The sequence below is a fragment of the Sarcophilus harrisii genome, chromosome 4 (genome assembly GCF_902635505.1).
Source record: "Sarcophilus harrisii chromosome 4, mSarHar1.11, whole genome shotgun sequence".
NCBI lineage: Eukaryota > Metazoa > Chordata > Mammalia > Dasyuromorphia > Dasyuridae > Sarcophilus > Sarcophilus harrisii.
Window position 1 is genome coordinate 40,209,209 of NC_045429.1, and position 25,530 is coordinate 40,234,738.

General features: G+C 34.3%; 1 protein-coding gene across 1 annotated transcript in view; it reads right to left on the reverse strand.

Annotated features, from left to right (window-relative positions):
- The window catches only part of WDR63 (WD repeat domain 63), a 120,225-nt gene that overhangs the window by 25,307 nt on the left and 69,388 nt on the right, over positions 1-25,530 (reverse strand). Inside the window, exons 9-17 of the mRNA XM_031969398.1 lie at positions 21,730-21,920; positions 18,415-18,539; positions 15,848-15,937; positions 10,798-10,884; positions 9,156-9,284; positions 7,483-7,556; positions 4,570-4,711; positions 3,052-3,139; positions 622-749 (exon numbers count right to left, since the gene is read on the reverse strand). Coding sequence (XP_031825258.1) covers positions 622-749; positions 3,052-3,139; positions 4,570-4,711; positions 7,483-7,556; positions 9,156-9,284; positions 10,798-10,884; positions 15,848-15,937; positions 18,415-18,539; positions 21,730-21,920 — 1,054 coding nt within the window. The remainder of the gene's footprint in view (positions 1-621; positions 750-3,051; positions 3,140-4,569; positions 4,712-7,482; positions 7,557-9,155; positions 9,285-10,797; positions 10,885-15,847; positions 15,938-18,414; positions 18,540-21,729; positions 21,921-25,530) is intronic.

Sequence of the window (25,530 nt, forward strand, 5' to 3'; positions counted from 1 at the left end):
AGCAACTACTTGTACTTCAGGAAAAATTGGCAATGGGGATCCATAGGTACCATAAGGAGATATGCTGTCTAATAACATTTGGAGGAAAATTCCAATTCATTTGTAAAATCAGGATAATCTGTAAAATGATAGTAATGGAAACCTATAAAATGGGTTTTCTCATTGGGATATTAATAGTATCTACCATAGATAATATGTGTAAAGCACTTTGCAAACCTGAAAGCATTATTCTTAGCACTAAATAAATTCTAGTTATTATTATTGTTGTTGAATTTTCCTGCATTTCTGCCTCTTCTCTTGTGTTGTTAGTTCAGTGCTTCGTGGATAAAGACCATGCCTTAAACTTTATACAAATAGTGAGCACAATGCCATAAATGTGGGAGATTCTCAATAAATAGAGTATTTTGTGATTGGTCAAAAGATATATCTTATGATTTTTTTTATGTTCACAAAAGAACACTTAGACTAGAGAGAATGATACAGCAGATTAACAAAATTTCTAAAGCAGTTAGATATACTTACAATATCAAAATTCATAGATATGAAAATATCTATAACAAAGACAATATAAGATATGTCCCAATTTGTGTGCTTTTCTAACAGAGCTCTAGTTCATCTTACCTCTGTTCCAACAAAGAACATTGTGTTATAATCCTCCACTGGCTTGAGGGTCTTGCTCAAACCATATTCCAAGTTGTGGTAGGGGTCATCTCCTGCAATCTGGGCTTTCTGCTGGAGTGCCAGAGTATCTGTCAGAAATATTTGAATAGAAGAAACACATTTTTATGTTTAAAAAGACTGCTCACAAATCAATGCTCTTTAAATTGTCTTGTATCTAATAAAGCACAAATCACTACAGCAAATCCTTTTTTTGTTTAATTTTATGTCTTTCATTTTTTCTACTGTCTCTTCTTTTTTTGCCAGCATTTCTAGGACAATGTCAAATAATACTTGGGGAAAGGATCTGCCCTTTTTTTATTCTAGTATTTATTGAAAAAGCATTTAGTAGTCTCCATTGCATAGCAGCTACTTTTTGATTTATATTGGAGTAAGCAAACTATAGTCTGTTTTGTATGTGCTTAGATCCAAGAATGATTTTTATTTTTTAAATAAAGTATTATTGCATTTTAAATATATATTAAAAAATCTCAAGCTCAGTGGCTGCACCAAAACAAGTGTTGGCCAGATTGTTGAATCCTGATTTAGAAATATACTGTTAATCATTTAAAAAAAGATCCTTCAATGCTTATGTTCCTCAAGGTTTTTTAGCACAACTAAGTGTTATACTTTATCAAAGCTCTTTCTGTGGTTTTGGATATATATATATATATATATATATATATTTTTTTTTTTATTATGATTATAGTGTTTTCTTAATATTGAACTATCCTTGTTTCCCTGATATAAATTCCACTTGACCATATTGAATAATTTTTGGAAATATCATTGTAGGCTTTTTACCAAGATTTTATTTTAAAATTTTAAGATATTAATGATATCCTTATGTTCTCTTCCTTTGTTTCATCCTACCTTTGTTCAAGTATTTGGACCATATTTTCTCTAAAGGGAGCTTCATACAGTGTGTTTTCCCATTTTGGAGAAAAATTTGTGCAATATAGGTGTTACTGATTCTGTCAAGAGTTTGTTAGAATTCTATAAATCCTTCTGGACCAACATTTTTGGGGGAATAGTTCCTTCGTTTTGACTAGTTCAATTGCTTTTTTCTGGAATAGTATATTTTAAGATTTCTATTTTGGTTTTCTGCTCATGTGGGCATTTCATATTCTTGTAGATAATACTTGATTCTTTTAATCAGATCAGTTTTTTTGATCTAAAACTACATACAAAGTTCTTATTTTATTTTTTCCCCCATGTTTATTAAAATTTCACTTATTCATTTAAAAATTTTCTTCATTTGATTTTTCTGTTCTTTTTAAGTTTGGCTTAAAGTTTCTCTTTTTTGAAAAATAGTTTTTATAAACATCTGAGTTATTTCATTTTGAATGTTTGAAATTCTTTGGTCCTGATTACATTTTGTTTATCTCTATGCATGTTTTTAAGTAAGAGTTCATCACGGACCTATTCAAATTCTTTTTCTGATGCTGATTTATCTCTTTCAGCTTATCTATTGTTAGTTGTGTCACTTTGCATATTTTTTGGCAAGTATTCATTCATTTATTGTTTTTGTTGGCATGTTAATTGTGTCTCCTGCTTTCTAGCAATTTCCTTTACTTCTTCACTATCTATAGCAATTTTTCACTACTTATCATTACCCCTTTTTCAAGGTTGACATAGATTTTGACCTTTGCTCTAACTTGCCCAGGATCACACAGCCAGAAGTGTCTGAGGCCAGTTTTGAACTCAGATCCTCCTGACTTCAGGGCTAGTGCTCCTTAGACATCTTATGGCATAATATCTATCCCAGAATACAATTATTTCCTGCCTAAAATAATACTTCACAATAAAGTCATTATAGCTCATCTTGTTCCAAGTAACAATATATTCTGATATATTAACCATTCTATCAGCAAGAATCTATTAGGCTCCTACTGTGTGCCATCATCTATTATGCATCCTCAAGGGGTGCTGTTTCTGTACCAATGTACTAAATAATTTGCTCATGGTCATATAACTGTCCTGACTTACAGTACTGCTCTCCATTCATTGTGCCATGTTTCCTTTTGATGGTTACATTAGTCTTTCAATCATTCATTGTTTGCCTGTCTGTTATTTTCTCACCCCTTGGGGAACATAAGAATTGAAGTAAGTCTCTTACCACAGATTGTCCAACAATTCCACCAATAGAAAATTTTTTAAAAATCTGGTCAGACCAAAGATGAATTGTTTTAGTTTTTTAAAAACTTGCATGCCTTTCATGTAGGCATCTCTACCATGCTGGGTACTGCTTCTGAAAGCGCTATTTTTGTAGTTTCAACTCTGATTTTCTTATAATTAGTGATTATTATTATATTTGAGTGAACTTTGTGAACAAAAACAGTTTGCTCAGTCAATAGCAGCAACTAAAACTACTCAGAGTGGGCAGGCTATTACCTTTAACCTTGTAATGGAGATACGCATCTTTGAAGCTGACTCTGACTGGGCAGTGGTCTAATGTTGAACCACTTTTAGTCAAGGTTATCTTTTTTGAGGAGAAAACGAAAAAATATTTTTAGTGCATTTGCTTAAATTATTCTTGAAATAATTCTATTTTTACATTTAATTTTAATAGTTCTCAATTACACATTAACAAAAATTTTTTAACATACATTTTTAAAATTTTGAGTTCTGTATTCTCTCCCTCCATCTCACCCTTCACTTATCCTGTTTGAGAAGGCAATTTGGCATAGTCATGCACAACATTTCTATATTAGCCATGTTGCAAAAGAAAATGCACACACATACAAAAAAACAAACAAACCAAGAGTAATAAAGTAAAAACAAATGCTATAACCTGCATTCAGATTCCATTATTTCTTTCTCTGAAAATGTATAGCATTTTTCATCCTAAGTCTTTCAGAATTGGCTTGAATCATCATATTACTGTGAATAATTTATTCACTGCCATACAGTCTTTCTTTTACTATGTGCAGTGATGTAGTTCTACTTATTTCATTTTGTATCAGTTCATGTAAGTCTTCCCAGCCTTTTCTGATGACATCCTGTGGCTTATCTCTTATAGTACAATAATTCCACCATAATCATATACCATAACTTGTTTAGCCATCCCCCAGTTGATGGGCATCCCTCAATTTCCAATTCTTTGCCACCACAAAAAGATCCATTATCACTAATGCCTGTTCACATTCTTTGGCCATTTATCAATTCAGAAATGACTCACATTCTTATAAATTTGACTTGATTCTCTATATAAATTTGCAAAATGAGTCCTTTATGTGAGAAACTTGCCATAAAAATTCCCCCCAACCCTGTTTCCAGCTTTCTTTCTTCTGTATTGGTTTTGTTTGTACAAAATCTTTTTTAATTTGGTAATCAAAATTATCCATTTTGTATCCCATAATGCTCTCTATCTCTCATTTGGTCATAAATTCTTCTCTTATCCACAAATCTGACAGATAAAATATTCCATGCTGAGAATAATTCTTACTATTTGTTTTAATAAAATACAATTATTCCATGACTGAGAATCATGTCTCTCAAGCATCCTCTCCAGGAATCCACCTCCAAGGCTGCTTAGCTCTTTCTCTCTCCCCCCACTCATCTTCATTCTGTACTAACATGAACAGTTACCTTCAAGTGAAGCACATTCTATGCCTCTATTAAACCAGATTGTCTTAGTAGACTCTATTGTACATATGTGAGTCTATGTCCTAAGAACCAGCCTCAGAGAATATTCAGGAATCTCCTCTGATTCATGCTTGCCTATGAGAGCCAGAGCAAGTTCACAAAATCCTCTGGATGCTGTGGAATTGCATTCCTTCCGGTAAAACTCCCTGCCTTGATGAAAACTCAGGTTTGAAATCCCTACTCCCCCAACTTTCTAAAGTATTTTACATCTTATGTACATTTAGGATGGAAGAATCCCTTCCACCCCCCACCCATAATACCTACCTTAATAATAGGCCTCCAAGAGAGATCTAAATGTAAAAAAGTAGTAGGTATGTCATGAGGAACCTCAATGACTTCTTCCTTTTTTTTGTCAGTTGGTATTGGTGGAGGCCGTGTTGGTCTGATATCCCAGAAATATATTGAACTAATAATGGGAAAATGTATACAAGTCATCTTCAACTTAAAAAAAAATTATAATTGTAAACTTCCCCCAGGACAAATATTTCAATTTACAAAGAACAGAGAATTGTTTATAAAACTTTTATTTATATTTTCTTTTACAGCATATATTAAATTTAATTAAAGTAGTCAGTTCCCTTTTAAGCTTCCTTCTCCCCTCTTCTATGCATCATATCTCATTGACCATATTTTCTTCCTTTTCTCCTCTTTTTTTGTCCCTATCAGTACCCCTGAACCCTTCTTTGAAATAAATAAGTATAGAGAAGTAAAAAAAGAAATGGACAGATTGACTATATCTGAAAATGTATCTTATTCTGTGGACTTCAAGTCCATCTTTGCCAAAAGGTTGAAAGTGTGCTTCATTGTCACTTTTCTGAAGTCTTCATTTGCTGGGTTGATCAGGATTCCTAAAGTGTTCAAAGAAACATGATGGTGTAGAGATGGGGACTTCAATTATTCAGCCATCCATTGAAGCTCTCTTTCTGCCCAAAGCAGAACAGGCAATAATTTCTTAGTTTCCTTTAGGGATGATTTCATCCATCAAAAGTAGAGGGAATAACAAAGGGAACGATTCTTCTGGATCTGATTCTCAGCTACTAAGAGGACAACGTTTTCTAGAGTAGAAATGACAGAAACTCTTGGGGAGAAGTAGTCACTCCCTTCTAAGTCTGTGATAGGAGAGAGGAAATCTGGTCATAGTCCAACATGTACACTCAATTTTTGGAAAATAAGTTTCAAAAGATTTAGGGAAAGGATGAGAAGATTCCCATGGCCTTTTAAATTTCACTGGTGAAGTCATCCCAGGAAGAACTGGAGATACTTAAGAATAAAATTCTACAGACACAAAAGGAAAAAAAAATGGGATTTGTCTGAAGAGATTGATGCGGATGCAAAAGGAAATCATCGACCAACTTAGATGAAAATAGAGATATATATGTACACACACACACAAACCCATGTTGATAGGAATAGGCTATAAATTTAAAGCATGGTGCAATACTGTAAAATAGTGTCTGGAGTGCAAAACTCAGAAAAAGATGAAAGTATTGGGAAAACTAAGCACAAGAAAAAGGGATTTTTAAAAAAATTAGATTGGGAAAAGATAAAAAATCAAAGAAAGAATGGGATCTTTACTTGAGATTGATGGAACAATAATAACAGAGAGAAAGCAGACTGGTTCAACTCTTTACTTCAGCTTTCCTTACCAAGGAAAAGTATCTTTACTCTGGAGGTAATAGAATTAAAAGGACAACAGAGAGTTGAAACTCAAGGTAAATAAGGAGATAGGAAGAGAGTAGACCTTAATTAACATTGTTATCTTCGCCTACTTCAGATGGACTATATACTCAGAAACTGAAAGAATTGGCAGGTGTGAATGCTGAGCCACTGTCATACTTGGAAGATAACGGAAAATTAAATGAGTACTACAAAACTGAAAAAGGGAAAATGTCCCAGATGGCTTATTGTAGCCAGTAAACTTGACTTTGATTTCTGGGAGAATTCTTGAATGGATCATTAAAAGGATGATTGGTGAACTCCTGGAAAGGGAAGTAGTGATTACAAAGACCCTGCTTGGTTTCATCAAGAATGGGTTAGGCCAGTCTAAACTCATTGCCTTTGTGACAGGGATGAGGAGGATGCAGCAGCATTAGTTTGCTTATAATTCAGCAATCTTTTGATAAAGTATCAAATAATATCCTTGTGAAGAAATGAAGAGATATGAATTAGATAACAATACAGTTAGATTAGGGATTATTATTACTTTTTATGTCATAGACCCCTTGGGCAGTTTGGTAAAGTTTACTAACCCCATCTCAAAATAACATTTTTAAATGCATCAAATGAAATATATAGTATTACTAAGGAAAACAAATGTTAAAATAGAGTCATCGAAATATATTTTAAGAACAGAAGTTTAACCTGGACCCTATATTCAGAACTCCTGAATGAGATTCAGACCTGGCTGGAAAGCCAAAGAACTATTGATGGTTCAATGTCAAGATGGCCCTTCATTGGAATACTTCAACAATCTGTGGGTGACTCTGAGATATTTTTTTTAAATTAGTGACTAAAGTAAAGGCATAAGTGAATGCTGATATTTACAGAAGATGCAAAGTTAGAAGGGATCCAGACAGATTTTACTTAGTAGGTTGAAACACTAAATTGAATCTAATAAAATCAAATTTAATAGGGATGAATGTATCGCATTTGGGTATGCAAAAAAAATGCAAAACAACCTTCTTAACTATAAGATGGGAAAACGTGTTGAAATAGCAGGACTTTTTTTAAGTAAAGATTTTTGGTCTAGTTAAATATTTGTCCTCAGTATTAGTAATATGAATATAATTAAATACTTTATATTATTATTGATAATGGCTTGCATTTCTATTAGGTTTTATGTTTTATATGTTGTTTTATCTCTATTATCTCATTTGATCCTTTAAGTTATAGATATCTTAAATTTAAAAGTAACAGAATGTCTAGAAATGGACATAATACTTTTAAGTTATTTTATGAACGGAAACATATAATTTCATTTGTGATAGAATTGTGAATTATATCATGATTAAGAACCCAGTAGCAAGCTAAAATATTCCACTCCATTATTTAAAGCTAAATGAGTACTGTAAAGGCTATGCCTCTTCAAAGAAAAATAAATGAGAAGAGCACTTATTAGATTCTCATTAAAATTTTACATTTTGTATATTTGATTAAATGTTTAAAAAATATAAATACCAATCTATTGAACATGTTGCAAGCTGACAACTTATTCCACTTCGATTTTCAAAGACATGTCCCATTCTGTTGAGCTTTAAAAAAAAAAAAGAAAAAAAAGAGAAAGAAATGGCTTAGGAGAAATGATTTCCAAAAACAAATATATTCCTAGCACAGTAAGTAATTGAATTTGTTATTGTTGAGTTGTTTTTCAATCACTTGATCACAGAACAGGGTCCCCAAATATTCTGACAGATAAACATCTGTTAAAGACCAGGTATAGGGACTGGAATTGGGATTTAATTAACATAGGGAACAAATTCCTTTTACCACTTTAGGCTAGTACTATGTCTAGAGTTCACAGAATTGCTGAGAGCACTGAGAAATGTGATGTGCCCTATATGAAAAAGCCAGTATATGTCAACATATGTCAGTATATATATACACATACACACATATATATTTACATATATATATATATATATATATACATGTACACACATATACATATATAGCCTATTTTGTATATATCTTGTATATTCTGAGTCCTTGGAACATGTGCCCTTCTTTGTAGTCTAAAGGCTTTCAATAGGTGCTTAATAAAAGGTGATTTGACTTGAAATACTCTGTATGTTCTGGCCAAACTGGACTGCTTCCCATCCCCATTCCTTTTCTCACATCATCTTTCATTCTCAGAATAGATTCCCATCACCACCCCAGCTCCACCTCCACTTCCTGTCTATTGCATTCCCAACCTGGCTTTGCCTGACCACTCTCCTTAGCTGAAAGTTATTTTTTCCTCTTAATTTTCCCTTAAAAAGGGAAAATTAGATAGAAAATTCCATGGGGATAGGGACTAAACCTTGCCTCTTTTTGTATACTTACTACTTAGCATAGTGTTAGGCACATAGTAGGTAATTAATAAATGTTGATTGATTGATAAGTGTAGGTGCTTAATAATTGTTGAATCAAACATTTGCCCATCTCCAAACTTTGGTTTCAGTGGCTTCCCTTTTAAACCAGATGTTACATAATAAGATTTAATATCATAAGCAACATGGTGTAGTAGACAGAACTAGCCTTAAAGCAAGTTCAAATCTCATCACTTACTTTTACTAGTTTTATAAACCTGGGTGAGTCATTTAACAGCTACCTGTCTTGGGAAGCTCCGGAGACCTTCCTATTAAGTCAGAGGTTGGTTGCAATTTGTTTTGGTGCAAGGAGTTTGTACACTGGGAGTTTCTGAAGCTGACAAAGTAACGGCATATACATTGTCATAGTAGAAAATGATTTTTTTAAATCTAGGAAGCACAATCATCTCATTATGTTGATAGGATATTCAAATTTGGAGGATATGTTCTAGAGTCCATTGCTAGCCTGATTTCAGAGAATCTCAGAGTTTAAAGGGACTTCCCAAAGACTTGGCAAGTCATCTGACTTCTTCCCAAACAGAAGTTTTATGACCTTGATTGCCATTAAAAACTGAATAAAAGGGCATGAAGTCAAAGCTGTCATTATATAATAATGCAGTTGATTTTTTTAAAGGCATAAACACATGAAATGCAATGCATGATTCTTGTACAATTTAAACAACTCCAATTAAAATGAAAATGACTTATGCTTTAAATTGTTTCCATGAGAAAAAATTGTAAGCAAAAAACAAAACAAAAATCCCAAAAGCCATTTAAACTCACCTCATAATCATCAGACAGCCAGTGTATATCTGTGATTATTTTTTTATGTCCATGTTCTATAGATGATACAGCACAATGTCTCACAAATAGTGACTCCTTATTACTCTCTGGTTCCACTAAAAATATGGGCTAGAGGAAGATTTTAAAACATTTAAAAATAAAATCCCAGACTGTAGTTTCAGAATTAATAAATGAACTAATAATATTAAATGGTATTGCAAATAGACTAAAATTATTTTGTTTGAAAATCATAGCAAAAATAAAAACATCTACATTGGTATGTCTTATTTATCTCAGAATTTTCCAAGGGTTTTCCCTTTTCCTTCCTTTCCTGATGAGATACATCATGACATGGTGGATAGAAAGTCAGTATTAAAGCCAGGAAGGTTGGGATTTAAGTTTCACCCCTGATATAGTCTTGCAAATTGCTTAAAGTTCCCCATGTTTTAGATAACTAGGGTGATTTATAAGACTGTATATTGAAGAGAAGGTATGACCTGCAGTGGGTGGAGAAGTCTTATCATTTGGAAGTCTTTGCACCAATTAAATCCCAGGCCTAATGTTTCTTCTTCCTTTTTCTTCAGTTTCTTCCAAGATCTCATCTCTACAGGTCATCACATTCACAAAAAATACCAATATCTTTCTACCTGGGAACTAATAGTTCTTCACTTGAAAATTTTTGGAGTAATTATTAAGGATGAAATCCCACCACCTTTTTGGAAAGGAACTAAGGAAATATAAGGGCTAATGGCTTGGAACGAGGACCAAAAGTCTGTTCAAGAATCTTTTTTATAGTTTTCACACTTTTCCCTACTTCTCCATACTTAACTGGAAGCACATCACTTACTATCTTGCTTTTATCGGCCAAATAATGTCACCTTCAGATAGCACTTTATAGTGGAAGTCAATTTTCCTTATGACCACCTCTTCCACCTTCCTTGGAACAAGAGCTCGACAGCAGGAAATGTAGTTTCCTTTCTTTTTATCCCCATCTCTTAGCATGTGGGCAGCTCTTAATTAATGATTCACTGACCCTTTGGCAGACATGGTGGATAGTTTTGGACTTATAGTCAAGAAAAATTGGATTTCAATCTTATCTCTAACATTTATTAGCTATGTGATTGTGGGAGAGCTACTTAAAAGTTTCAAAACCCCAATTTCCTCTTATATAAATTCTTACCTGTAGCACTGACAAGAAGATTTTGATGATTATGATAGCATTACTGCTTCAGGGCTTACAAAACACTTGCAGAGGTTAACATATTTGCTCCTCACAAGATGCTATTTTATCCCCATTTTACGGATGACAAAATGATGTAATAAATATAAAACAATTTCCCCTGGTCTTCTTACTATCCCAGCTTTCATTAGCTCCACATGCAACATAGGAGAACCCCAGGTACAACAGATAAAAACTCTTGACCAAATGCCCAGAGGGGAATATTTGGGTTTAGCTGAGAAAACCTGAAAAATACTAGTGTTTCTTTTTATTAAGATCTTATTAACCCTTAACATTTCTTTTATAATTAACATAATAATAATAGTTAACATACCTAGTAACATTTCTTGAAAAATTATTGAATGGGAGAGAAAATGAAAAGAATATCCCATGTAGAAACAAGTAAACTTGGAAATAACTGACCTTAAGTATGGCTTTCTTAGTAGCAGTGCTAGTGCCTCGGATATTTATTATGCGATCAGTATGTGCACTAATGTCCCATAAGACTATCTAGGGGAAAAAAATGAATGTTAGGAAGCAAACCATCTTAAATGACAGTGTTTAACTGCGAGATGCTTCACTTCAGACTTCAAGAGGATGAGTTTTGTGATTAGAATAGCTCACTCTCTCACCAATAGAGACTGTGACTCCTTATTGACTTGGTCAATGGCTTTCAGGAAATCCATCACGAAGCTGCCAGCTATGTAGAACCAAACCACATGGAGCTTAGCCAGTTAGAGTCTGGGACAAGACAGAAAGGGTGCTTCACTTGACCTGCACTTAATAAGCCTTTAAGCTTGCTAGACTCTCCCAGAATCACTTCACAAGTAGAGGCTTCAAGAGTCCCAATTATCCCTTTAGGATAAGAATTCACTATTTAGCAAAAAATGTTGGGATAGCTAGAAAACAGACTGGCAGAAATTGGGTACAGACCAATATTTTACATCATTTACCAAGGTAAGGGCAAAACAGATACATGATCTGGATGGAAAGGGAAATATCACGAGAAAATTAGAAATCCATGGAACATAATACCTTTCATATTTATGGGTAGGAGAACAATTTTTAAATAAACAAGAGGTAGAGAGCATTTGATTATGTTGAATTAATGGGATTTTGTATAAATAAAACCAATGTAGCTGGGATTAAAAGAAAAACATAAAATTAGGAAAATATTTTCATAGTTTCTTAGATAAAGGTCTAATATCCCAAATATATAGAGAACTTTGATATATTTATAAGAATTCATGGTATTCTGCAGTTAATGGTCAAAGGATATGTATACAAAGTTTTTCAGTGAAGAAATCAAAGCTGCATAGTCATGTAAAAATACTCTAAATCTTCATTGACTAGAGAAATGCAAATTAAAACAATTTTGCATATCTTATACCCATCAGATTGGTTAAAATGACAGAAGGGAAAAGTGACAAATGTTGGAGAGGGATGTAGAAAAAGTTGGGACACTGTTGGTGAAACTATAAACTGATCCAGCATTTTGAAGAGCAATCTGGAATTATTTCCAGTTATAAAAATTGTGTATACATCTTCACCCAATAATATCACTATTATATATCTATATATTATATATCTATATATTATACATCTGTTTCCTAAGATGATTAGGGAAAAAGGAAAGGAACCTGTATGTTCTAAAATATTTATAGCATGTCTGTGGTGGCAAATAATTGGAAATTGTGGGGCTGCTCATCAATTGGGGAATAGTTAACCAAGTTGTGGTATATGATTGTGATGGAATATTATTGTGCTATAAGAAAGGATAGGCTGGTTGATTTTAGAAAAAACATAGAAAGACTTGAATGAAATAATGAAAAGTGAATTGAACAGAACTAAGAGAATATTGTCTATAGTAACAACAATATTGTACAAAGAATAACTGTGAATGATCATCATTTTGAGTGTTACATTTAGTTTGTTTTTCAGAAGCAATTGGGATTAAGTTGACTTTTCCAGGGTCACACAATTAGTCTGTATGTTTTCCTGACTCTAGGGTCAGTGTTCTAACCACTGTGCCACCTAGCTGCTCCATTTTAGTATTATAAATCTTCAAATCAACTACAAAGGACCTATGAAGATGCTGCCTCCAGAGAAAAGACTAATAAATAGAAGTATGTATAGCATGCGTTTACATGCATATACATATATACACATCTATGTCAAATTGTGGATTTCTGTAGTAAGGGGTAGGGAGAGAGAGAAAAAGAAATAATTGCACAGCAGAGAACAAAAGAAAACTTAGGATGAAGCACAGAAAAGCAGGATAGCTTTGGAAACAATGTGTAGTATTTATTATAGTTTTACAAAAAAATAAAAAGTAAAAGTAAACAGTATGAAATAGAGATCCATGGTTTCATATTGAATTATCTTTTTGTGCTGAGTACATGTACATTTTTTGTTTTCAAGTTCAAAATGAATAAAAAAAAAAAGAAACCAGAGTCTGAGAGAAAATTATTATGTGTGCTCTGATATTGAATTCTCATCTAAGGTAGTACATAGGAACTTAAAATGATCAAGAGCCAGCCTTCGGTTGAGAAGAGCAAGGTATAAGTCCTTCCTAGGACACTACTGACTTGTGACCGTAAGCTGAGCTACTTTTCAAGGTTATTGGTTGCAAGACCGGCACATATCTGCATTGGCAGATTATTGGGAATCTCTATAGTGTTCCCTTCTGGAAAAAAAAGCAAACAAAGGAATGAGAGAGGAAGGGAGAGAGAAAGGGAGAGGAAGGAAGAGAAGGTGAGAGGAGAGAAGAGAAAAGAAGAGACGGAAAGAGGAAGAAAAAGGAGGAGAAGGAGAAGGAAAAGAAGAAGGGAGGGAGGAAGGGAGGAAGGCTTCTGAACCAAAAGACGCTAATGTAACATATCAATAAATCCATTTTTTAGTTTGATCTCCTATGATAAAAGCATTTAAGTTTAGATTATTTTGTTTTAATGCAATTTTAATGAATAAATATAAAAATTCAATATCATGTTCAGATTCCTGAATTTATTCATTTTTCAGATATTTACTTAGTGATGACAGAACAGGAAGGCAGTCTTGTGGTTCTCAATGAGCTTTCCAGTGGGTTTTTCAGTCTTTGGAAACGTTTTATGTAATGGGAGTCATTGTTTTAGATTTAAGAGAAACATGTCTTATTTATCACCAGCATGATGAATAGTAAAAACCATTCATCAAAGATCAGTGGAGAGAAGATGTTCTGGTCAATTTAAGATTATTTTTCTTTTAAGGAAGCTTACATACACACATTCAAAAGAACACTGCTCTGGAAGAGGGCCTTTACGGGAGCTCTTGCTGGGCCCAGAATGAAAAAGGAAGAATGTTCACTGTTGTCTTTAGGAAACTGCCAAGTTCTTTTAAAGAGCCAAAACTTCTCTTTGAAACAAAGGCCCAACGTTTTCAATACCAAATTTTTTTTAAGACAGTGTTGAATGGTTGCAAGTCATGGAATACATCATCAGCCTCTGAAGATTTAAATTATTTAAGGAGAAGCAATAAAGAGGGACCTAATGGGTGTATGCAGGCTGAAACACATAAACAAGGATTAATAACCAGAAGAAGTAATATAATGGATGTTATCAAAGAAACATATAATTGAAAAGGAAAATGGGCTGGTCATTTGGTGAGAGCAAGGAATAACTGATAGGTAGACTATGTGGTCCATTTGCATGTTCCTGATGTCAAAAGAATTTGAGAAAGGTCCCAGCTTATTGAATCAACCCATTATGGGAAGACTTACCGGGAACAGGAACAAGAGTTGCCTAGATGGGTCAGTTCTATGGGATTAATTATTCCATCATTATCATCAATGTTGTTTTTGTTGTTTGTCCTTCATTTTCATAGAGGACTGTGATAGCTGGGAAGTGATCCCTAACATGCAAGTGAATTGGATTTAAGTGAGGGAGGGCTGGGCAAGGTCATCTGCCTCACTTTTTCCTCCAGAACCAGTGGCAAGATATAGATCAAGATGACTGGAAATGGTCCCAGATGCAGTGGAAAGTCTTTCCCAGTTCTGTTTGACTGGGGCAAAGCCCAATCAGTTATTAAGGCTAATCTTTTTTTTTTTTTTACCTAGTCAAGAAAAATCTATCTGGGAGGGGGGGAGCCCCACAGAATTTCTGGCCAAAATAGAAGCAATTGCTATTTATGCTCAATCAGGACCAACCAATGAACCAGTGGGACCTAAATTATTAATGTGCTCAGAAACTGCAACTGATCAGAGTATAGCTAATTATGAGTTATAATAAATATGATGCTCTCCAATTTTGAGAGAGATAGCACATACTATACTCACTTCAGCTTGTCAGAACTAAAACCATATAAATCATGATGTGATTTCTGATGACCCAAAATAAATCTCAGAACTTTCCAGTGGGATGCTTGGGGATGCGGTAGCCATCATCCAATTTCTCTCCTCCCCTTTTCAATTTAACTTCATTTCCTCACTTCTTGCTCTCTTAGAAACACTCTGCAATCTGATTTCTGACTTTACTCAGCTGAAACCGATCTCTCCACAATCACGGAGAATGTCTTAATGGCCAAATATGATGGTTTTTTTGGTCTGGCTGCAGCTGGTGACATTGTTAGCCACCCTCTCCTGGATACTTTCTCCTCGCTGGGTTTTTATGATTTTACTCTCTCTGATTTTCCTCCTACACTTCCCATTTCTTATCATTCTTCTTGGGTGGCTCATCACCCATATCATCCCCACTAATTGTGGGCACTCTTCAAGGCTCTTTCCTACACCCTCATCTCTTTTCTTACTATACTCTCTCACTTGGTAACCTCATCAGCTCTTATGGGTTCCATTATCTTCTCCAGATTTATCACAAATCTGTCTCTACTCCAATTCTCTCCTGAGATCTTCTCAGATCTACTCCTATTCCTCAATGACCCACTGGATATTTTGAATCAGATATCTTATGGACAACTCAAACTCAATAAAACAGAACTCATTCTTTTCCCTTCCCCATCCTCAAATTTCTTCCTCTTCTGAAATATTGAATATATAACCCTCCTTCCACTCACTCAAGTTCACAACTTTAATGTCTTTCTTGACCCCACACATCCAATCAATTTCCAAATCTTGTTTTTATATCCACAGTATCTCTGGCATACTTCTCTCCATTCATGCAATCACCACCCCAATTCAGGGTCTCCTCACTTTTCACCTGGAGTATTGCAAAAACCTTTTAAATGATTTTCCTCCCTTAAGTTTCTCCCCTCTAATCTATCCTTTAAAAGATACCAAAGTAATTTTCCTAAAGCTTAGATATAGCCATGTCACCCTTTCTAACTTTTGTCTATCTCTGTCATCGCTCTCCCAGGTATGATAAATTAAGGCTACATTAATTTTGTTTTATTAGAAAGAACTTCAACAGATTCTTATTAAAACTTGCTAGGAAATGCTGTCTAAATTTCACATTGACTTAGGGGAGGAAAAAAAGTTGGCACATACCTGTCCATTTATACAGCCTCCAGCAATTATATTCGGGTTACTGGGGCAGAACCGGAAGCAGAAGATGTCTTCTGGGCTTTGTAGCATCAGCTAAAACAGAACCCGTCCCAATGGTATAGACGACAGTGAGAAAATGCTATTGTTCTATACCTTCCTGGCTACAGACAACTAGAGGAGCAAATAACCCCATAGTGACTTTCTAATGAACCAACTACAGGAAAAGCACCAATTGCTTTCTTCATGGACAAAGTTCCCTTTCCAAGTTTGTTTTTGGAATGAGAGCTGCTTTTTTTGCTCTTTTTTTTCCCCTTGAGGCAATTGGGGTTAAGTGACTTGCCCTGAGGCCATATTTGAACTCCGGTCCTCCTGACTTCAAGGCTGGTGCTCTATCCACTGCACCATCTAGCTACCCCTAATTCTATTGTCTTGATTGTCTTTCTGTTAGAATGATCACCTTGAAGACAGAAATTGGTTGTTTTTTTGTTTTTTAAATAATCAGTAGACCACAGAAGGTGCTTTGGGATTAGAGATAGTAATTCCCAAAACTCAAATTGAAATTTAGGTTAGTTCGCCAATTATTACATTCTGGTGGTTTTCCACAACTTCTGTCCTAGTCTTTTCAAAATCTAACTTTAATACAAAATGATCTCATAATTTTGATTAGAGAAACAGCAAGAGAATAGATAATTAGTATTGTCATCTTAAGAAATTATCTGCCCTCTTTTAGGTACTCTTCAAAAGATTGGAAAATGTTTCCTTCTTTTCAAAGCATGAAAATACAGGACTTTTTTTGTGTATGGGGTTAGTTTTACTTAGTAAAGGCATAGATAATATTGTATGGGAAAAGGGAGGTTTTTAGAAGAAAAAAAAAGTTTAAAGCCAAGTTTTAAAGCCAAGAATTCTTCAGAGGGGATGCTATTCAAAAGGTATTAAGTTTGGACAAGCAGCTAAGTGAGGGTATTCTTCTCATCACTGGCCAGTTTCCCAAGGGACTAAAACTAGGTCAGAAACAGACCAGAAAAATAAAAATGGTATTTCTGAAACCGTTCTTTTCTTTGTGTGTGTGTGTGTGTGTGTGTGTGTGTGTGTGTGTGTGTGTCTATTCTCTCTGTCTTTCTGTCTTTCTTTCATCTCTCTGTCTCTGTTTCTGCCATCTGTTTCTGTCTCTCTGTGTTTCTATCTGTCTCTCTGTCTGTCTCTGGTTGTCTTTATCTGTCTGAATTTCTATCTTTCTATGTGTCTGTCTCTTACTCTGTCTCTTCTTTATGTTTCTGTCTGACTGTCTCTCTTTTCTGTGTCTTTGGCTGTCTCTGTCTATCTCTATCTATTTCTCTGTCTCTGTCTTTTCTTTATGTCTCTCTCTGGCTATCTCTGTCTATCTCTATCTCTCTGTCTCTTTCTGTCTAACTGTCTGTCTCTCTTCTCCGTGTCTCTGTCTGTCTCTCCTTGTCTGTCTCTCTTACTCTCTTTTTCTCTGTATCTCCTGTCTGGCTACCCTGCTGTTTCTCTCTGTCTTTCTTTTCTGTGTCTTTGTCTGGCTGTCTCTGTCTATATCTGTATCTCTCTTCTGTGTTTCTGTCTGTCTGTCTGTCTTTTTGTCTGTGTCTGTCTTTCTGTCTCTCTGTTTTTGTCTGTCTCTGTCTTTTCTGTATCTTTGTCTGTCTGCCTTTGTCTATGTCTGTCTTTCTATCTCTGTCTCTGTCTCTCTGTCTCTTTCTGTCTTTTTGTCTCTGTATCTTTCTCTCTCTGTCTCTCTTCTCTTTTTGTCTGTCTGTCTCTCCCTCCTCTCTGTCAGCTCACTTCCAGGACACAGCTCTTCTGACATCAGCCTTTCAATCATACTGGGTAGGGAGAGCTGATGAGTCTAGAACAATACTGGCTTACCATGGCTAAAACCTTATCTTCACTCTGCATGGTCCAGGACCACCATTGCAGACAGCAATGTCTAGATGCTCCTTTCCAGAGCATCTCCCACCATTTTAAAAAAACCTATTTGCTGCTGCCATCTTCTGGTCAACCAAGGTATTCAACAGGAACTGGGGCTCTTTTAATTTTGAGTTTATTCATAAAGTTATCATAAAATACTTATAGCAAAACCTCTCTGATCCTGAAGAATGGAAGAGAAATCTAGTTTGAATTTTGAAAAATCTAAAAGACAGATGATTTTAAATAAATTCTAACTTTATTCTTATAATTACCTTCCATAACTAAATCTACCTACTAAGTATTTTCAAATCAAGGGGTTTGTTAGTCTTCTTGTATGAATAGGTTTCACTTGCATGAAATTAGAATATTTTTGCACGTAACTATTATGCTAAAATTCTTAAACACAGTTAAACATTCTCTTAATCTTGCTTATGTATTCATTTGTTTCCATCATAGGTAGGGCAAAAATAAATTTAGGTTAAGTTTGAATGGTCACAAATTTGCAATTAGTGGAAATTAGATTTTTAATGAGATCTTCATGTATCATTGACCAGAACAATTATGAAGTGCTTTGGTATAGAAAATGACTACATGTAACAACAGGATGTGACTATTTCAAATTTATAATTATTTTTAAATACCTGAGGATGTATAGGATCAGAGAAACTCCAAAAGAGAATCAGGGATGGTTGCAAAAGTAATTTGCCCAAAGCGTTCACTCTTTCTTCATAACTGAGTCGTTCTGCTATTGATACTGCTATTAGCCCTGATTTTTAGAGGAAAAAAAGAAAAAAACAAGAAATCCAAAGTTAATAGCTTTATAGTAAGAGAGGTGCGCAATCTCTTACTTTTCTATGAGGAGTTTTCTCAACTCATATTTTACGATTTTAATGAAAATACAATGCAGGAATCTCAGAGGGCCTTCTTTTTTTCTTTTTTAAAAAAATAGTACTTTGAATTGAGTACTTGAATTGAGGTTCAAGAGAACCTTGTGCATAATAATAAGATTATGTGATGATCAACTGTGATGAATTTGGTTTTTTTCAACAATGAGGTGACTCAAGGCAATTCCAATAGACTGTGGAGGGAAAGTGCCATTCACATCCAGAGAGAGAACTATGGAGACTGAATGTGGATCAAAGCATAGTATTTCCACCTTTTTTTTTGTTGTTTGTTTGCGTGGTCTTTTTTTTTTTTTTCCTTCTTGTCTTTTTTTTTTTTCCACTTTTGATCTGATTTTTCTTGTGCAGCATGAGAAAGATGGAAATATGGTCAGAAGAATTGCACATGTTTAACCTATATCAGATTGCTTGCTGTCTTGGGGAGGGGGACAGAGGAGAGAGGGAGAAAAATTTGAAACATAAGATTTTGTAAAGGTGAATGTTGAAAACTACCTTTGCATGTATATGGAAAAATAAAATATTGTTAAACAATAAAGAATAAACATGAGGAAACTAAAAAAATAGTACTTTATCTTTCCCCCAATTAAACGTCAAAAAATTTTAGCATGTATTTTTACAAGATTTTGAGTTCCAAATTTTTCTCCCTTTCTCTTCCTCCCTTCTTCTGACATTTTCATATAATTTATACATGTGCTATCATATAAAATATATTTCCATATTACTCACAGTTGTGAAAGATACCAATCAAATGAAAAAATGATTAAGAGTAATAAAAGTGAAAAAATTATACCTTGATCTGCATACAGAGTCCATTTATATTCTTTATTTATTTCATAATTTCCACCTCTGACCTCTTTTTGTCCAAGAAATTTTTATGTGACCCCGGTATTATTAAATAGATATACAAATAAAAATATTTACTGACAATAAATCAAAATTTTGTCACCACCATATTCAGTTTCAAGACCCCATATTGTATCTCGACCTAGAGTTTGAGAAGCTAGGACTTAAGAGAACTTCATGCGCCTATAGATAACTTTGATTGATAGATTTGATTTGATTGGAAAGTGCCTTTTCATATCATTTATCATTTGGGGAATGACTTGTATTATTAGAAATTTGACCCAGTTCTATTTATATTTGAGAAATGAGGTCTTTTATCAGAGATACTTGCTTCTCATCTTTCTGCTTTCCTTCTAATCTTGGTTGCATTGGTTTTATATGTACAAAAGCTTTTTAATGTAATCAAAATTATCTATTTTGTATTTTGTAGTACTCTTTATCTTTTGTTTGGTCATGAATTTTTCTTTCCCATAGATCTGATAGGTTGATTATGATCTTTTAATTTGCTTATGGTGTCTAATATTCCATTTACTTCCTTAGTTTCTTTCTTGTTTATTTTTTGGTTGGATTTATCAAGGTTTTGGAGCAGAAAGGTGAAGTCCCCCACTAGTATAGTTTTGCTGTTCATTTATTCCTGTAACTCACTTAACCCCAGAGGATTTTCTAATATAGACATAATAAATAAAAATAAAGCTATAGTGGGTAGATGGTTTGAATGGTCTGTCAGACATCTGGGATTATTTATTTCAGGAATTTAAGATAGCTGACAGGTAGTTTTGTATTCCAAAATGAGGTCTGCTCTCTCATCCTACCCCTCTACCTCCCCTCCCAAAGAAAAGGGATTAGCTATCTTAATAGTCCTGAGTCTATCTTGCATGACCCTTTAAAGAGAATTTTTTTTTTTTTAAAGAAGCAGATATGATCTCCGGTAAACTGGCAACAGCTGACATTTTCAAACTAATGAGTTCCATCAACTTTCACCTGATCTGTCTGTAATACTCAAGTCACTTTTCCTAACACAAAACCGCCACTGAAACTTTCTCCCTCAATTGTGTTCATAAAACTGTTCTGGGGAACAACTGTTTCAGAGCTCAAGATGGTCAAGAGCTGGCAAGAGACAAGTGTGACCGAGGCCTTCCCACAAAACTTACTATAAAGTACTGAAATGAATATATTTTACAGTCTTAAGTGCAAAGACATCATTGAAATATTTGTGATGCAAAAGCTTGCAATATGTTGCTTTAAAATAGCATTTATAATAGCATACTTTTTTTTCTTTCTGCTTTGTATTTTTGGAGGAGGCAGAGACTGCCCACAAGTAGTTGCTAATTCTGTAGTTTATAGTGATAATATAGTGATTATTTTAGGAGAACTGTTGAATGACCAATTAGTCAGACATTTATTTATACTACTTAAAGATTTATATCATAGGAGCTACATTTTCTCACCCAAATGATTATAACTCTAGTCAGGGTGAAGTTTATGGCAATTAGGAGAGATTCTCTATAATCACTGGGAAAAAAACAAACTGTCTAATTGAATATATACAGACTTTGATACCTGCAATTTAAGATTCAAATTTAAAATTAAGATTAAGATTAAATTTAAAATTCTTTGAAAGGCACAGAGACTGTTTCCACAAGCTAGGAATGATACTTGATTGGAAACATCATTGACGCTTCCGTTTTCAGGGCCCCAAATCCAATAAATACTAATTAGTCTTGGGTGATTAGTCATTCATAGAAATAGATTTCCAGTGGAGGTAAATATATAGGAATGATGTAGTATAGGAGAGAAGGCTATATTCTATGATATATATTCTGTGCTGTATAAAAAGGGACTATATGGCCCTTTATATATTTATACAAACCTATTTTCTGACCCCCCCAGGTCAGATAATAAGGCTTTTTATATAGAATTCACAAACCATGTATGTCATCATTCTTAAATTGTTTCCAAGTTTTTTATGTGACACTGGATATTATTAAATAGATGTACAAATAAAACATTTAATGACAATAAATCATAATTTTGTGACCCATCTCCAAGAAATGTTTCCAAGTTCTTTATTCCTTCTCGATTCTATAGGCTGCCCAAGTTCATTAATTGTAGTTTCCTAATTTTTGGAATAAACTATTTGACATTTAGGTTTTTAAAGCAATCAATTTCAGTAGCTAAATAAAAGAGAATTAGCATCATAGCAATTATTACCATAAATTGTGGGATGCCAACAAACGCAAGTAATGGTTTTTCCCTTTATGTTGTGAAGGTCTGTAAAAGACTGATATTCTTTAAGGTGGGAATCTGTTTTATCACCAAAAGAGGCTTCTTCCTCAGCAAGTGCCTTCCAGTCATCAATAAATACATTCATGATTTCATTTTGTTGCAGTGCCATTTCAACACTATTGATAGAAGAAAAGTTTTTTTTTTCCTTAAAGATTTCAGATTATGGCATTTAATGATACTATTAATAATATTCCAATAGCCACTCCTCCTTCATCTATACAAATATATATATATATACAAATTATTGCTTATTTTCTATGTGATCATGCATAGCATGTTCCTTCACTTTAGAAAATAAGACTAGAAAAGTAGAGCTTTAAATGAAAAGCAATCTTCCCAAATAAACTCAATCTGAACTAATGTCAGGGAGAGTTAATTCATACTAAGGAACTAATGTTCGTATCTATCATATCTATCATAAACAGTTCATATCTATCAAGTAAACCAATGGATCCTGGAGATAGAGCTTCCCTGCTCGTCACACTCTTGGACTTCTAGGATCTAAAGTCTGTTACTGGGAGTATGATATTTATGTTCTAAAATTGACTTTTTCTATACTTGACAAACATCATTAAACATTAGAATATCTGTGCATATATGTATATAAATCCAGTAATCTATTAAATACAGTTTGCATTTTTAAAAGCAAATAACAAATTTAACCGTTTTAAAACTATCTTGCTTGTCCGTGTCTAATTCTTCACCTCCTTCTGTTTTCTTCTGCACATTAAAAAAAGAGGTGATTTCTTTTCTCTCCCTTCCTTCCTTTCTTTCCTTCCTTTCCTTCCTTCCTTCCTTTATTCTTTCTTCCATTCTTTCTATTCTTCTTTTCTTTCTTCCTCTCTCTCTCCCCTTCCCCCCTTCCTTCCTTCTTTCCTTCCTCTTTTCCTCCCTTCTAACAAATACTGTTGTGGTATTTATCCTCACTTTCTGTGTTTCTGTTTATTATCTTAGCACTCACAAAACTGTTTATTTCCTCTTGTGTACTTAGCCTGCAATCAGTTTAGCCTGCCATTGGTTGAGTGATGGTCCCCAGGCTATGGTCTGTCTCACAGACCAACTAGCCCACAGACATAATTAACTGACAAGGATCATAGTATTAAACATTCATCACTCACCAAATGCCAAGGCAAACTGATTGCAGGGCAAATACACAAGAGGAAATAAACAGCTTTGTCAGTAGTGAGATAAAAAGATAAAATATAGCATATTTTATCCTCAGTTACTTCAAAATGGTTCTGTCATCTCATCAATGTGAGTCTCGCCTCTAACAGTACAAATCACAATCCATCCACACCCATATTCATGTCTTTCTATAGTTATAGAAGAACTTCTCCAACTTGCTAGAGGGCTTTTCTTCAGGCATTTGAGCATTCTGTAGGTATTAAGAAGGACCCGGGTACTTCATCCCTTGCCTCTGATGAGCCATGTTCTTTTCCAGTCATATAATTTGGGGTTGTCATCTTTTACACTTCTTCATGTATACCAATCTGCATTGTACTGCATTGTCTTGATATCCACCACAAGTCTTTTCATTGCTCTTTGGGACATCTGAAATCCTGAGACTTTGAAATCTGTGGAATCCTATAATTAGCAGCCACATAGCAATACCAGAAGGATATTTGTTTTTTAAAAATGTATTTTCATGTGAGGGAGCCACTTGAGAGCATTGAAATCATAGCATAAATCTTCAAATGTAATCCAGCCATTCCTTCCTCCTTTTCGCAGTTCACTCTCAATATATAAGTGGCTATACAATGCACTATAGCTACAAATAGATATCTGGCATTATAGACACTGCTAGGCTAACTCAATGGAATGTCCAAACAGCAGCATCTCGTAATGTGGATAATAGACATTCTTTGTCTGCTTGGGGTTTTTTTTCCTGTGTGGCTTGTTAAGCCAATCCATGATTAATGATCACAGATCTTTTTTAGAGATCTCTACAGTCTTCTGGGACTTGCAGGAATCACTATGTCATCTCCAAAGAGGGCTATTTAGAGCATCTTGCCACTTTCAAGGAATCCCTCTTCAATTTGTGTGGAACACTTCCCAGTAATAGACACTTTTTGGCAAACGCATCTTCCTTTGTTTGATGTGGATTGTCAAGGGCTAGTTTGAACTTACTTATCTCTGTTACTCTATCAAGAAATCTTAGGTATAGAAGACAACTTGTCACATCTGTAGTTATAGAGTGTATTTTATTCTATTGAGGCAAATGCTTTAAAAAAATAACAACAATGAGAAACCATAGGATTTTATATTCTCTATACTTTTCAGGCAATTGAAGTCCACAAAAGTCTTCCTGTTTCTTTCTTTCTTTCTTTCTTTCTTTCTTTCTTTCTTTCTTTCTTTCTTTCTTTCTTTCTTTCTTTCTTTCTTTCTTTCTTTCTTTTTCTTTCTTTCTTTCTTTTTGTTGAGGCAATTGGGGTTAAGTGACTTGCCCAGGGTCACACAGCTAGGAAGTGTTAAATGTTTGAGATGAGCTTTGAATTTAGGTCCTCCTGACTTTAGGGCTGGTGCTCTCTCTACTGCACCACCTAACTGCCCCCTTCCTGTTTCTTTTTAGTGATTCCATCTAGGATACTTATATCATTCCACACAAATGTGCAGTTAGTTTTCATTAAAATTTTATAGAGAAGAGAAAGTAGCCATATGGAATGGGATGCTGTTAAATCTCTCTCTCTCTCTCTCTCTCTCTCTCTCTCTCTCTCTCTCTCTCTCTCTCTCTCTCTCTCTCGTAATAATACTGCTCATGATTTTTTCCCATTCTTTTGGCATCTTCCTTTTTAATGTCACAGAACCTTCAAAACAGAGTTACCTCTGGCTCTGCTTTTTTCCATGTGCACTTGACCTGTTATTTCTCAACTCTATTTTTTAAGTGTCACCACCTTTTCCTTCTTTCTATAAACTGAGCAGAATACTCTTTAAACTACCTACCATAGTAAAGCAACATTGAAACAGGATTGAATTATTCTTATTATTTATTTGATCCTCAAATCATCCATGTAATAGAGGTATATTAGTGGCAGAAGTATAAGCATCCAAATGTGATAGTTACACAGTCAACAGATGATAGAAACAGGCTCTTAGAGAAATGCTAACAGCTCTATTTCATTTTCACCCATTTGTTGTTCTCCTTCCAGGTTCATTTTTATGACTATAGAGATTGATATGGCTTAGGCAAATCTCATGTCAAGCATTCTGCAGATGCATTTTCCTTTACAACATTCTTGTGTTTGTGATGAGACATCACCTCATCATCCACTATTCTTCATCCACTATTCTCTTTGATAATGTTTTTCAAATGACTTTATATTCTAAAGGTCTTTTCCTTGGCTGCCATATCTCTTTTATTGGCAAAGAAATAGATCATTTACCAGCTGAGACAGTTTCTAGGTTTCTTTGGCTTCTTTGGAATAACAGCTGCTTTTAACAACATCAATTATAATTCTGTAAGAAGTGGTGATAATTGTAGGTATTGTCTTTTTCTTTATTCTACATAGTGGAAAGCTATTCCACAGATGGATTTTTTTTTAATACATCAGACTGGACCTGTTATAATTTCTTACAATGATTTCTCCCAATCTTGACCCTTTCTTCTAAACTTAGTGTTTATGGTGATTTTCTTCTAACTCATGAATGCTTTTAATACTGTAATTCAACTCTTAACATAGTCATGTCCTTTTGGTGCTCTTCAAGGGCAAAGGACAAGTGACCAACCAA